The sequence below is a fragment of the Ornithorhynchus anatinus genome, chromosome 1 (genome assembly GCF_004115215.2).
Source record: "Ornithorhynchus anatinus isolate Pmale09 chromosome 1, mOrnAna1.pri.v4, whole genome shotgun sequence".
Classification (NCBI taxonomy): Eukaryota; Metazoa; Chordata; class Mammalia; order Monotremata; family Ornithorhynchidae; genus Ornithorhynchus; species Ornithorhynchus anatinus.
The window spans coordinates 110599706-110615633 of record NC_041728.1 but is presented as its reverse complement, the minus strand read 5'-3'; the positions used below and the strand labels follow the sequence as shown (position 1 = coordinate 110615633).

Below are 15928 nucleotides of genomic sequence, written 5' to 3'. Positions count from 1 at the left end.
CCAAGCCTAATGGGATTTAATGGCTTAAACTTGAAGAAAAGTCAATTCGGTGTCAAAGATGAATAGACTTGTGACATTCATATTTATTTGTTTATAGTCACTAAGTACTATGGCTCCCACATATGCCTCCCAGCAGCATGGCTCAGTGGAAAGAACACGGGCTTAGGAGTCAGGGGTAATAGGTTCTAATCCTGGCTCTGCCACGAGTCAGCTGTGTGACTTTGGGCAAGTCACTTAACTTCTCAGTGCCTCAGTTCCCTTATCTATAAAATGGGGATTAAGACTGTGAGCCTCATGTGGGACAACCTGATTAGCCTGTATCTACCCCAGCGCTTAGAACAGTGCTCGGCACATAGTAAGCGCTTAACAAATATCAACATTATTATTATTATTATTATATCAAATTACCTACATTTGCATAATTAAATCTAGGGTGCCTCACCAAGCCACACCATTTGGGCATCTGGATTAATCTAGAGCCTCAAAAGCAGCTAACATAGAGTTCTCATTATATTTGAAGTGGTTTGAAACACAGCAGCCTCTGATAGTCAATCACTTTTTAATCCACATGGAAATGACCTAAAATGATTCCGTTTCAACTTTAAATAAAACCATGATAGTTATTTTTGACTTCCTGATGATCACTTCCAATTGTGTATCTTTCTACAATTTTGTCTGACAGAAGATAGTAAAATGCATCAATGTAATGCAAGTATTGACTTAGTTTGGGTTTCACCTGTATCATTTTATCAGATGCAAAAAAAATTATGTTTCATCAAAGGGCAATTTGATACGTAGTAACTTTCTCTATGGTTACCCAATCAATGTAATTGCTAATTAAATTAGTTCAAATAGTCCTTGTTTTATCATTGACAAAAAGAAATTAAATCCAGGCCACAAATAGAGGCAACTGATTTCTTCAGTGAAGAGACACATGCAGCTTTAACAAGTGTAGAGACTAAAATATTAGTTACCAAGCATTTTCTACTCCAGAGCAACTTGGAATAAATTCCACTTCAGCCTCAGAGATATTGTTCTTGTTCAAGGTCCCATGGATTTTTATAGATTTCACTGTCAACTGCAGTGGGAAAAGATCAGAGGATTTGGTGATACGTATGTTCATTTATTATAGCTGCTCTGATTCATTCATTCAATCGTATTTATTGAGCATTGTGTGCAGAGCACTGAACTAAGCGCTAGGACAATACAATTCACACTTGGAAAGATGTTCCCAGAGCACTGCTTAGTAAGGGGATTACCGGTCTGAATCCTCTAACATTGAATCAATTGATCAATTAATTAGTGGTATTTACTGAATGCTTACTCAACAGTGTGCAGAGTACTATACTAAATCTTGGGAGAGCACAAGACACTAGAATAGATAGACAAGATCCCTCCCCACAAAGAACTCTTCCTATTACCTGAAGCTGTAGAGCACGTTCAAATGTACAAATGTTCTTTTTACCATCCCAAGCTGCAGACTGATACTTCTTTGAATTTTAACCGAATCCCCACCTCGATCAAATTTTCATTTTGGGTACCACACCCATTCAGTGAACAAGGCAGGCTGCGGAGCGGGTTTGGGAATGGAGGCAAATTTACAGTAAAAACACCTCATTGCCACCTTCCCTGGCTCAATCCGGATAACTCTTCTTGCTATTTTGCCTCCAAGTCACTCACTGATTGGGAAGAACTGAAGAAACCAATCCCATTCTCACAAGCTGCAGGCAAGAACTGTGGCCTTTGTCTCATATCCAAATTCATGATTCTACCAGTGGAAAGCAGGTCCTCTATCCTCCCTACGTAATGGGAAATCTCTGTCCAATAACTAGAGGACGAGAGGTTGCCATCATTTTTAATAAAACTGATTCTGACACCAGGAGCCAAACAAATGAAAAAAACAAGCTCAGGAGCGATTTGGAAAACAGTAGGAAAATCATGTTCCCTACATTATATTTAACACACTTCACTGGGAGACCTTCATGTATCTAGGCTGAGTAAAATAAAATAGTATTGAAGGCTAGTCTGCATGGGTATAAAGAAATTGCCCTGAGCAAGTCACAGTGAGACCATCTGGTTTAACATCACCTCGCGGAGTAGACAGTGCCACAGGGTGGTTTTCAGATATCCGATACTCAACTACGCCTCAGGGACTCATGATCTCAAGCCCCACCTTGCTGACATCTAGTTTTCCCCGGCCGGTCAATTGATTCACTCACCAGCATCCATTAGCCACCTCCATGCTGTATCTTCCAACAGAGAGGACACGGCTTCCTCTTGCCGGGGTGCTGTGGTAAGAATCCAAGAAGGTGCCCTTTAACCCACCGCTGGACCACCAAGAGCAAAGGATATGCCAGGTCAGCCGCTTTCTCTTGGCCAGCAAAAATGGAAGCAGCAGCAGCAGCAGAAGCTGGGGTAAGTCCATACAGACCCACCTCTTTGCAGAGCCTGTGCCAAAGCGTTCCCATTTACCGTTCACCTAGAGACACCGTCTATCTGCTTACCCCGAAGATCGGACACCATTTCCTGTCAGAGGCAAAATGCGAGTGTGTTTCTCTTTGATGACCTTTTAAACCTTACCAATGGACACATTCTGGGGTGATGAAGCAAATACTGGTTCATGGGCCAGGCGTGGGAAAACATGGAAATTGCTGGCGAATTTATTCTTTTGCAATGGGCCAGTGCAAAATGCTGAAATTCCTTGACAATAGGAAAAGGCAGACCTCAAATGTTTTGCAGGACAAAGAATTTTTACACCATTTTTATTCCCATCGCATACTTTTCGACATTTGGGCTACAGCCTTTAAACCCAAGATAAAATTTAAGATACGTTTGTTTTGTTATGATCCCTTCACGGTTCCTGGGGGGGGTTACATGGACAGCAAATTACTGTGATTTTTTTTTTCCAAATGAGACATAATAGGATCATGTTGCCTGCCTGGTAATAATGCTCAATTCACAAGACCGTGATAGGATGTGACAAGATAGGCAAGCCTTTTCTAATACAGCATTTCATTTATCCAGCAGTACTTTCTCAAAAAGAATATGTGTACCTAAAGTATCTAGAAATTTTCCATGGAAATTACACCAAACTGAGAATAAGAGAAATTAGATGTACTGTATTCTTAATCAAGCAATCATTAGGGAAGGAATATAAACATCAAGAGGTCTACTCTCTTCTCAGTGGATAAATGAAATTCCTCATTAGCATTAATGAAAACTATACACGCATACAATGTGGGCACAATATATTCCCCACTGAGACTGTAAACTTTCACACAGTATTCACCTTAGCAGAATAAAATTTCAATATGATTTTATGCTACCCTTGCTATTATCCTTTCTGTAAATTTGCTTTTACCATGGTTGCCTGAACTACTCACTTCTCACAAAGTATCAGAGTTCCAGTCTGGTAAGAATCAAAAGATCTGGGGTCCATTACAGTTCCAGTTAGGGAGGTTTTTGTTTTTTTTATTTCTACACTTGAGGGAGAAGGAGAAGGCAAATATTCCCTCTGTCAAAAACGTGGAAAAATGAGGTTCCCCTGTACCTTGATTAAAGTCGGCTTATAACCAAAACTTCAAGAAGTTTAAATATGCTTAAAGCTACATCTTAATCTAACAGTATACTGAGGAGCTTAGTGAATTGATGACCATAAAGAGCTGTGATCTTTAGATGAAAAGCATCAATCATGCAGTTTGTGTTAGAATTTTTTGAAGTACCTAACAGAGGAAGCCTGTCAAGAGAAAACAGAAGCTACTATGAAATTATTTTCAGCACCTACACCTTACTTCTTCGGGTTGTGACTATGAAGTCTACATGAAAAAAACATACTTATTTTGCTGGTGGCACAAGTCAATCCTGTCTGTGTTCCTAGTATCCCCACTGAAAACAAACAAAATTATTCAAAAAGATTTTAGAAGCATTCACCGACAATTTCTCTAAATGGTAACCCTGTAACATATCTGTCAGGATAAAGTGTAAAAATCAAGCTTTTTTTACATGCTCAGAGGCTTGGGCACAGACGCTGGAGAATCGTTTACGCATGGTCGCCAAAAACAGGTCGTTGATCCTGCGTAACCAAACAGCTAAATTTCTTTCGACTGGCTCATTTTAATACCAAAGTACATTAGCTATGGGAGAACACCCCAGCACACCCAAATGGTTAGCTGTACAGAAGGCAAATTGTTACACTGGCTCAAAAGAATGCTCTGTTTACAACCAGGTGATCTGGAAAGGCATTACAAATATCTTTATTAAGCTTGCTTCTCAAAGGGGAGACATTTCTTGTGAACACTGTTAAACGGTTGGTACTGGATCAGGAGGTCCATCTCAGGTACACTGCCCTTTTGATTTAATTTACCCCCCTTTAGATTTAACCACTTCTCCTGGGGGACAACAGGGAGAAGCACATCACCAGATAAATCTGGTTGGGATGTAGGGCAGAAAGTGATTTCCCACTGAATATGACACATGGTATTTGTTAAGCGCTTACTTAGTGTCAAACACTGTTCTAAAAACTGGGGTAAATGCATGCTAAGCAGGTTGGACACCGTCCACTGTCGACATGGGGCTGACAGTCTTAATCCCCATTTTCCAGATGAGGTAACCGAGGTACAAAGAATTGATGTGACTTGCCCAAGGTCACACAGCAAGGCAGGTGGCAGAGCTGGGATCCCCCCAGGTATGAGCAACTATCAATCATCACTGTTCATTCATTCAATACACTGTCTGGAGCCAAGTTGAACTAGCGACTGAAAAGTGAAAAAGCTCCAATATTTCAAGATGTTAAAATTTTTCTGAGACACTCAGTCCTCTTCACTTTGTTTTAAATACACCAAAACGATCTGTCAAGTAAGTGTGCTACTGACTCAGTATGACTTACTATTTCCAAGGCAGAAAAAGAAAAAACATTCAGAGTTTGAGGTAATACTCATTGTCAAGTGTTTTGGAAAGAAACAATTCTGAATTCAAACGAACTCCCCTGTGGCCTCTTTGATATAAGTGAGAAGGGTTTTTTTTGACGTCATTGTTTGCTTTAAAATTGTCCTAAGTTTTCTTTCATCAGTGATGCTAACAGGACCCATTTAACTAAGGTCAGATGACCCTAGAGTATTGGGAAATGGAAAATCACTGTCCTGTAAAGTAGTCAGGGTGTCTTCATAGTTAAGTTAGTATTGCAAGAAAGTGTAGTATTTCAGTCAGGTTAGGATTCTGGGAAAATCTCTATATTACTTTGCTGTAGCATCAAGAGGAATGCTTCATCCATGCTGAAATCATCTAATGCTTTCCTATTTCACTCAATCATTGGAAGCTTTTGTTCACATCCCAATCTCTATGACTCACATACCTTTCAAACATTTATCTGATGGTAGTATACTCTAGACTATAAATTGGACTTTAGAATAGTCTAATAATAATAATGTTGGTATTTGTTAAGCGCTTACTATGTGCAGAGCACTGTTCTAAGTGCTGGGGTAAACACGGGGGAATCAGGTTGTCCCACTTGGGGCTCACAGTCTTAATCCCCATTTTACAGATGAGGGAACTGAGGCACAGAGAAGTTAAGTGACTTGCCCACAGTCACACAGCTGACAAGTGGCAGAGCTGGGATACAGTATAGTGTACTCTAGAATGTAAACTCATTGTGGGCAAGGGAATGTGCTTGTCTATTGTTATATTATAAGCTTCCAAGTGATGAATACAGTGCTCTGAAAAAAGTAAGCACTCAATAAATATGATTGAATGAATGAATGAATGAATGGATTTATTGCTTTTGGGCTCTATTCTTTAAGCAACCTTTTTTTTTACCCTTCTATGCTCATGGCCCATATCCACGGGGACAAAGGTACTTCAATCTCTAGGGATTCTCCACTTCCCACATGGAAATGGGTCTCCCTGACTGAAAAGAAAGGCAAAAAAACAGGTAAGTTTTACTTCAGGAAGAATCCCAAATGGAAGGGTGAAAGTTTCACAGGGGCTGCAGTACCTAGCATTCTTTTTTTTAGAAATAAACCTTTCCATTAGCTCTACAAAGTGTTTGTAGGGATATAGCTCATTAATCCCCTCTCAGAATCGCACCTGAAGCATTTCCAGTACTCTACCAGTCTTGACTATGGGCAGAAGAGTCAAGCAGAGGCATACCCATTCCATTCCTAGGTTGGGCAGTGGCTACCGAATGGAAGGTAATCTGCCACAAGTCAAAACTCACCTGTACTGCACAGCAGCAGCATGGGAGAGAGTAAAGGGCAGAGACTCAAGTTGACTTAGTGGAAGATGGCAATGGTAAGTCACTTTCTTATTTTGATCAAAAAAACTCTATGGATACATTATCAGAATCACTGCAGATGGAGGTGGGGAGTTCTGGGAGAGATGTGTCCATGGAGTTGCTATGGGTCGGAAGCGACTCGGCAGCATAAGACAAGACAAGCTTACTAATGCATTTCCAGAATGGTTATCTTCATTAATTCTAAAGTAATGGAATGCATCAAAATGAAAATGTGGTCTGGGAATAAAAGTGCCACTGATTTAAAGCCTTCTAACCATCACATATTTTCATACACATATGTATATATGAAAAAAAACCTGAAAGGGGGAAAAAAAGGGAGTGCTTTTTATAGGAAATGCTTTTCTTCCTTTTCTTTCATAGTTTTTATCCATTTGTTTGTTTGTTTTTGACTGATTCTGGTGTGCTGTGCCCAGAAGCATATGCCATTCTTTTATTTATTTTCAGATTTTTCTTTATCCAAAACAACAAACTTCTTCCAGTTTTGTTTCTGTTTAGCCCTTCTACAATCTTCTTAGGTTGATGCTTTCACCCTGCCAGTCAAATTCTTTTTCTCTCTCGGCTCTCCCAATTAGCTCATATGTGTCTCTCAGCACTTGCACTTTCAGTTCTGCATTCCTATTTTAAATATCTATTCCCTTTTGGCGGGGAACTGGGGAGGCTTCCTTTCTCTCAGAAGTGACTAACCTTCCTGTTATTCCACTCTGTCAGATTTTCCCCCAATATTCTTTTCATGGTGAGTAATGTTTGCTCGCCAAGTGCTTCCTTTAGTCTTATCCTATTCTGTCTCCTTTGTACTGCTCTCTAATTCCTTCCCAGTTTGAAACAAAGTGGATGTTCATTTATTAGCCAACTCTTGGTATTTTTCAAATTAAGGGGTCTTCCCATGCCAAATTTTGATCATTCTCTGCATACGAACAATAAAAACATCACGGTGACCCCAAAAGTCAAGCTCAGGCTAATCCCTAAGAGGGCAAACATAGCACCCACAAGGACTCAGCTTACTCTTCTGATTCACTGCATGAGCACAGCAAACAATAATATTTTCCAGTCATCTTTTCATGGTACTCATATAGATTAAAGTTAACAATGATAATAATAATAATAATTTTGATACCCATTAAGCACTTAGGTAGGCACCAAGAACTCTACTAAGTGCTGGCAACGAGTTAGGTTTGCATTTCTTCCTTCAGCTCAAGCACCCATATTACTTCCAATGATTATAACCTGGGTTCTGCTAGCCCTAATGACTCTTCTTTCTAGTACTTTCAAAGCACCCCAGAAGATTGGCCTAACAAACACTTCTGTTCCCTGCAAGTGTAGCAAAAGGTGCAAAATTTCAGCTCTTTTCGGAACAGGAATCTGGGCCAATTTTTTGCCTAGTGAAAAGAGCACAGGACTTGGAGAAAAATGGCCCTGGGATCTAATTACAGCTCTGCCACTTGTCTGCTGTGTAACCCGGGGTAAGTAAGGTCTCTGTGCTTCAGTTACCTCATCTGTAAAGTGGGGATTAGGACTTTGACCCCCTGTGGGATATGGAATGCGTTCAATCTGATGACACTGTAACTACTCGAATGCTTAATATGGTGCCTCTCACATAGTAAGAATATAACAAATACAAAACAAAAAACACACAAACTGATTTGCAGTCATTTTCAGTCAGATCCCAGAAGCGGAAATTCATGGAAATTGAAATGCATGAAAAAAACAGAAAAACAACTAAATAATGAGAAAGCTACATCTCTATGCCTCTTCTGAGTTCTCCCTATCCCCCCGCCCCCGCAACCCATTCTAATGCTACCCTCACTCCCTGTAAACATTGTGGAGATAATAAAGGTACTTACTAACTTTTTGCAAAAATTTTCAACTCCTATCTCAATGAAGTCATTTTTGTCCCCTTTTCCTCCTCCTACCCTCTCTTTCTAGCCAGGCAAAAGAATCACCCTCTTCACCGATACTCGGTAAAGTTCATACTCTTGCTTTTCCTTTAAACAGATCTTCCTGGCCACTTGACACCATTATTTTCAAGTTCCTTTGTCCACCCCTATTTTAGAAAGTGAGGTAAAAAGGCTGCTTGTGACTCATGATGACAGATGTTTTCAGTTGCAACGTGCAGTACTTGCTCCTATGTACACAATATGGAACATCTCTGAAAATGCTACAGAGGCCACAGGAATTTGGGCCCCTGGGGAAGTAGCATTATGTGGGGAAAAAAAAAGTTCAACTTTTTTTTTTCAAAGCGGGAGATTCTTTGGTGAATAATAAGGAAAGATAGTAAATATAAACAATATGGAAACTGTCTTTTTACATTTATTTACATATATGTATGTATGTACATATATAATAATGATAGTATTTGTTAAGTGCTTATTATGTGCTGAGCACTGTTCTAAGCACTGGAGCACTGTTCTAAGCACTGATATCTCTAAGTAATATTATATATATACCCCAACTCCACCGCTTATATGCTGTGTGAACTTGGTTAGGTCACAACTTCTCCATGCCTCAGTCACCTGATCTGTAAAATGGGAATTACTACTGTGAGCCACATATGGAACATGGACTGTGTCCAACCTCATTAGCTTGCATTTACCCCAGTGTTTAGTTTACTGCCTGTAAGCTCACTATGAGCAGGGAACGTGTCTACTAATTCTGTTGTGTTCTACTCTCCCAAGTGCTTAGAACAATGTTCTGTATATATTAAGTGCTCAAGAAATACCATTAATTGATGTAGTGAGTACCTAAAAATACCATTAAATATATATTAATGTAACATATTACATATATATATATATATATATATATATATATATATATATCTGTTCTTCATATTGGGTGAAGACACCGCTATTAGCTATTTTCTTTTCTAACTCCTTGTCTTTCGTTTCTTATAGTGTTTTGCTCAAATAAGCCACTCCTTTCTTGATATAACACCTGAAATGAACAAACCAATTAGATGACTATTCTTAAGAATAGATAGTTTGTACCAAGCTAATCATTTGACGGTGGTTTTAAAGGAAAGACGATGGAAGCTTTTCTGAAAATGGATTAACATATTTCTGAATGGCAAAGACAGGGAATTCAGAAGAAAAGTACTAGCCAGAAACTTTGGCACCTAAAAATATTTAGCTCTAATGTACACGTATGGCTGAACTTTTAAAGAAAATAGACTGAACTGTGTGCACCCAGAAAATACAGAGAAAAGTGCATATCTTGAAAATGGAATCCAACTGGGAAAAATCCATAGTACTGTTCATGTTTGTAAATCTGGAAAACTATCTGTGGCCCTCCAAGAATGAGGACAGGTAAAAGAGCTGAGTGCACAGCTTACAGGGAAAATGATACATCAAAATAAGGGGAATAACTACCACTTTGCATACTTAAAAAGCTTACCTAGAACACTAATATATAAAAACCAATGGCCATTTCCTATTTGAAACAGTGTCTCCCAGGAACAGAGAGGAACACAAGACAAAGAAAGAGAGTGAATCAGAAAGGCAGAATCATGCACTTGCTCTGAAAGAGCGGTGACAATTGAAAGGGGCCTTAAAAAGAATCCCAGTGTAAATGTGTGTCCCCAGGAACTTAGAACAGTGCCCTGCACTTAATAAATGATATTGGTGATAGTGAGGAATGCTAATAAATTGTAATTGCCAATGTGATTTTCCATTACAATAGTTGTCCTTTAGGGAACACATACGAGATGATCCCTAATTTAGAAAATTAGAAGCAACATCCTAGATGCAGTTAAGCTCCCCTCATTCGGTCCGGCAATTGGCTATATGGAATAAACTGGAATGGCTCAGGCTGCCCCAGAGCTCCCGGCCAAGAGATTGCTAGAAGGCTGCACCAGAGCCCTGCGCCGTATGTTCAGTGTTCAAACAGTCAATCAGTAGTGTTGAAGCAGCATGGCTTAGTGGGTAGAGCACAAGACTGGAAGTCTGAAGGATCTGGGTTCTAATCCTGGATCGGCCACATGTGTGCTGTGTGACTTGGAGTCGGTCATTTCACTTGAGAAGCAGCGTGGCTCAGTGGAAAGAGCACGGGCTTTGGAGTCAGAGCTCGTGAGTTCGAATCCCAGCTCTGCCACTTGTCGGCTGTGTGACTGTGGGCAAGTCACTTAACTTCTCTGTGCCTCAGTTCCCTCATCTGTAAAACGGGGATTAAGACTGTGAGCCCCATGTGGGACAACCTGATTCCCCTATGTCTACCCCAGCGCTTAGAACAGTGCTCGGCACATAGTAAGCGCTTAACAAATACCAACATTATTATTTTCCATGCCTCAGTTTCTTCATCTATGAGCCCCATGTAGGACAGGGACTGGGTCCTACCTGATTAGCCTGTATAAACCCCAGCACTTAGAACAGTGCTTGACACATAGAAGAAGAGTACAAAAGAGCGAGCAGACATGATGCCTATCCTGGAGGAGTTTACATCTCGCAGTTAAGTGCTCCACCTTTCCCAAGTCTCAGACACAAAAATGATCTCTGCCACTGATAGACACAGATATCTCATTCAGCTCTTTTCTTTTTAAATGGTGTTTTCCAACACTGCTTTGGGCATTCCAACACTGAAGTCTTTTTTTTTTCCCCCTTATCGTTCAGCCTCTTGAAGAGACATACATACACGATGGAATATTTGTAAACGTAAAGGATCATTAGACTGTGAACTCATTCTAGACTGTGAGCTCACTGTGAACAAGGAATGTTCTACCAACTCTGATAAAGTGTACTCTCCCAAGCACTTAGTACAGTGCTCTGCACTGGGTAAGTGCTCAAGAAATACGATTGAGTGATTTCTGGAACTGTTTAAAGATGGATTTGGAATCCTGTGATAGTCAAACAGAGAAATGAGAATGAAAGAAACATTTGTTTGGCTCTGGTGTGCAACCAATCATAGCCCTCGATATATTTTGGGAACTGTCAGCGGAAATGGGACTAGAATAAGAACCCATTCAAGCAAATCAATCGGTTATTCCGTTGCTTGTGAATTTATACAATTTGGAGATTGATCCAGTGGTATTCTTACTGAGCAGGACAAGCTGGTGCTGTTCTTCTGGGAAAAGGTAGACTTCCTTCCTCCACTAATGTGATTACAATGAGGCCCTAGAATTAGGATACTCCTGCTGTTGCTTCATACGTAAAGCTATACTATACAGCAGATAGAGACAAATGGTGCAGAGCCACACGCTTCTTATCATGTCTAACTCCAATGCATTACTGGAAGAAAATAAGCTAACTCAATATGAAAGGTCACCCTCATTGAAATTCCTCTAGAGAAGCAGCAGGGCCTAGCGGAAAGAGCATAAGCCTGAGAGTCAGAGGACCTGGGTTCTAATTCCTGCTCTGCCGCTTGTCTTCTGTATGACCTTGGGCAATTCACTGTGCCTCACTTATTTCATCTGTAAAATGGAATTAAGACTGTGAGCCCCATATGGGACATGGACTGTGTCTTTCCTGATTATCTTGTGTATATCCCGGCACTAAATATGGTGTCTGGCACATTGTAAGTGCCCAGCAAATACCATTAAAAAACAATTGCTCCCCTCTAAGTCCACCATTCTTACCTAAATACAGGTCTATCCCTTTCAGAGCTCTACAGACCACAGTAAACAATATTCATTATGCAATGGCTATGCATAACATAGGTAATCTCACTGCAGAAAAAAAATCAATTAATAATGGAAAATATATGTGACCTTTGGTCAATCACTTAATATCTCTGTGCCTCAGTTTCCTCAGATGTAAAATGGGAATTGAATATATTTTCTCCATCCTACTTACTGCATGATCCCTGTGTGGGCCAGGGACTGTGAACAATCAAATAACCTGTTGAAGAAGTGTTTTTCAGTGCAAAGAGCATCGGCCTGAGAGTCAGAAGACCTGCATTCTAATCCCAGCTCTGCCACCTGTCTGCTGTTTGACTCTGGGAATGTCACAACTTCACTGTGACTTAATTTCCTCATCTCTAAAAATGGTTATTAGGTATTCTCTCATTTGCAAAAATGGGGATTATGTACCTGTTCTCCCACCCGCAGCCTCCATCTGGTTTGATGGTTTGACCTCCATCTGGGACAGAGACTGCCTGACTTGATTAATCTGTATTTACCCCAGTGCTTAATACAGGGCTTGGCAGATAACAACCATTTAACAAATACCACAATTATCATCTAATCCAGTGCTTGTTACAGAGTCAGAATTTAACAAAACCCAAAATAGTTATTAAGTGGGTCTAGCATATCTTCCAGAACCCTTAAGGAAGGAACAGGTGGGACAGAGAAAACAACTATATTCCATAACATAAGAATTTTTAATTCTGCAGTGATGGTGGAGGAAACACTAGATTGTAAACTTCTTGAGGCCAGGAACCATGTTCACAAACTCTGTGACATTATACTCTTTCAAGCACTTAATAGTTCTGCATAAAATAACCATTCAATAAAGACCACTGATCAAACCAGCATACTATTTGTACTTAATTAATTTTCATTCATTCAAGAGTATTTATTGAGCGCTTACTATGTGCAGAGCACTGTACTAAGAGCTTGGAATATACAATTTGGCAACAGATAGAGACAATTCCTGCCCAATGACGGGCTTACAGCCTAATCAATTTGGGGGCATGTTTCAGAGAGACATGGACAGAAATCACAGAACCGTAATTAAACGGTTCCATTGGAGCCAGAAGGAGTAAAGGACTCCTCCCTCTAAGTATCTTCCTTAGCTACATTGTTTTACTGTGTTATCTTGAATTGTTGATTTGATCATTTATGGTTGTTTTGGTTCTCACTGTTAAAATTCTATGTGTCTGTTTACCCCATTTAGATTGTGAGGTTTATGGGAGACTAACTGGGTCTAATCCGTTTATCTTGGAATTACTCCAGAGCTTTGCAAAGTGCTTTGCACATAGTAAGTACTTAATAAGTAACATGAAAACTACTATTACCAGACAAAAATGAGATGATAAGAGAGGCAGCATGATTAGAGGACCACCTGATCAATAGAACTCTGTTCAACTAAGTGCTTCAGTAGAGCACTCAATAAATACTAGATTGATCGAACTCTGAGTGTGTGTCCTTTGATGTTGCCAGGTGAAAGAGAAAATGATTTGCATGTTTGATAAAAAATAACATCACATTATATTTCAGTGATTAATGAAGTATAGTGTTTATTATGTGACAGAGTAGAAAAAAAATCTGCTGTGATTCCAACTGTTCCAAAATGAAGACAAATGAGATGGGAATGGATTTAGGAAGGATGTATTATTTTAAATGTTATCATTCCAGACTTTTTAAGTTTGGAAAAGGATGTAATTATAGAGGAAATACCTCACCTGCTCCTATGATAGATGCTGATTTATTTTTTTCATCATAAATAGATATTAATTTCTAATTTTCCAAATCTGGACATTTTTAATAGATTCCCTATTTGTCAAGCCAATCCGTGAGGGTCTACCATGACTAGACACTTTTCACTCCTCCTGACATTTTAATCATAAAGAGACTCAGAGAACCAGATCACGAGGCTATTACTTAATGGCTAAGGTGAGTGTCTACAGCTCATATATTTGTTAGTCTCTTCAGGTCTATTACTGAAGTGTTCCCTTCTCAGCAAGATATAGATTTTGGTTTGTAAAAAGACATGCACATTTTAAGATAATGGGATAGCAAATCTCCCTCCCCGAGCAGAAGATGAGATGTGCAAATTGTTCAAATTACTCTAAGACCGAGAGCCAGCAAAGTCACACAAGCCAATATATCCTTCTGATGTAATGGGTTTTGCAAAATGTGTTACCAGCTTCCCTAATCCTTCCCTCGACACCCCTTAAGGGAATGCAGTACTAAACTTTAAATTTATCCTATAATCCTTTCCAAAATATGGACCAATCTAGTTTTCTTACCTCATCAGTAATCATCATCAATCTCATTTATTGAGTGTTTACTATGTGCAGGGCACTGTACTAAGTAAGCACTTGGGAGAATACGATACAACAGAGTTGGTAAATATATCCCCTGCCCACAACGAGCTTGCAGTCTAGAGGATATTCAGTTACAATTCAACTAATAACAGTGAATCCAGTTTTTACTTTTATCTCTACTGGAAATTAAAAAAAAAATTTAAGTGCTTATTAGGTGCTAGGCATTGTACTCTCTGCTGGGGTAGAAAAAAGGTAATCAGGTTGGACACTGCCCATGTTCCTCATGGGGTTCAGAGTTTTAATCCCCATTTTACAGATGAGGTAACTGAGGCACAGAAAAGTGAAGTGACTTGCCCAAGGTCACAGAGCAGGCAAGTGGCAGAAAAGGAATTCGAACTCTGTTTCCCAGGCCCATGCACGTTCCACTAGGCCATGCTGACTTTCAGTATTTAACAGAGTTTCAGGCTTTAGTCTTGCTACTACTAAAAATAATTGTGATATCTGTTAAGTGCTTACTATGTGCCCAGCACTGTACTAAGCACCGGCATTAAAAAATAACCACATCAGGCACAGTTGCAGTCCCAAATGGTGCTTACAGTCTAAGTACAAAGGAGAACAGTTACTCAAAAAACAATCTACAGATGAGGATACTGCACCCTAAGAAGTTAAGTGACTTGTCTTAGGCCCCTTAGCAGCCAAGTGGTAGAGATAGGATTAGTTGCCCAGGCCTGTGCTCTTTCCCCTAGGCCACAGTATAGGAGACACCAGCAGCCCCGGGAGCCATTTCATCAACATCTTCCGGACACCACAGCCAATTTCAAATGACAGAACAAATGCCACAGCAACAAGGAGATTCTGAAACCCTTCAGTTCACCAATACTCTGCTGGGTGGTGCATGTGAAAGAATGCATGACAGCAGGGTATATAAACCGCTGCGGCATGAGAAACTGGAAGGGGTACACACAACCCTGGAGGGTCGTAAAAAATGTTTTAAAGATTTAGAGAAACCACGTGACATAATAGGGAGAGCCCTACAACAGACAGACAAGGCTGGCAGGCAAAAATCAGGACAGGAGAGGCTCTCCCAAAACAAAGGCTTCATAAAGATCAAAACATAAGGAGGCAGAGTTGAAAACGGGGACGGCCCATGTGGGACAAACCGACAAGCACAACGAGGACCTGTCCTTACTTGCAAAAAACGCAGGAGAGAATGTTGATCTCACATTTTTTTCAGCCACATTCAGGCAATGGAGAGGACCTCGCCGTTACTAGTTTCACTTCAAATACTAAGGATGTGTATCTCCACACATTATGTATTTTAAAACCATGTCCATGTGAGAGGTGTTTATTTCCAAGATCTCTTAGACGCTTCGATGTTTGAAGCTGTTTCTCTACTGCCTTTCAAATATTTATCTGCCTTCCCCAATTCAGTTTGCACTATAAGAAGTGCTTGAGTATCCCACTAACATCAATTCTCCTGACGTGTTCTGTTTAGCAAAGTTGTATTGTTGTTCTAAACATTGCTTCATTGGTGGTGAGCTGACTGCTTTCCAAAGCTCCACTTGTTACTGTTCCTTTTCTGCACTTTGCTGTTCAGGATAGTTAGTATGACTGGCAGGGCACCCAGATGAAACTCTGAGAAGCCGTCCTCTACTAAACACATTCGTAATAATAATAATTATAATAATGATGGTATTTGTTAAACGCTCACAATGTGCCAGGCGC

At 40.0% G+C, this 15928-nt stretch overlaps 1 protein-coding gene across 12 annotated transcripts in view; it reads right to left on the bottom strand.

Annotated features, from left to right (window-relative positions):
• MBNL1 (muscleblind like splicing regulator 1) overlaps nucleotides 1–15928 on the bottom strand; it is a 290117-nt gene that overhangs the window by 156409 nt on the left and 117780 nt on the right. The window contains exon 1 of one of the 12 annotated variants that reach the window (XM_029069803.2): nucleotides 2220–2310. The exons of the other annotated variants lie outside the window; for them this stretch is intronic. Within the exon in view, the coding sequence (XP_028925636.1) occupies nucleotides 2220–2225 (6 nt within the window). The 5' untranslated portion in view covers nucleotides 2226–2310. Of the gene's footprint in view, nucleotides 1–2219; nucleotides 2311–15928 lie in introns of those variants that run through there. 12 annotated transcript variants of the gene reach the window in all.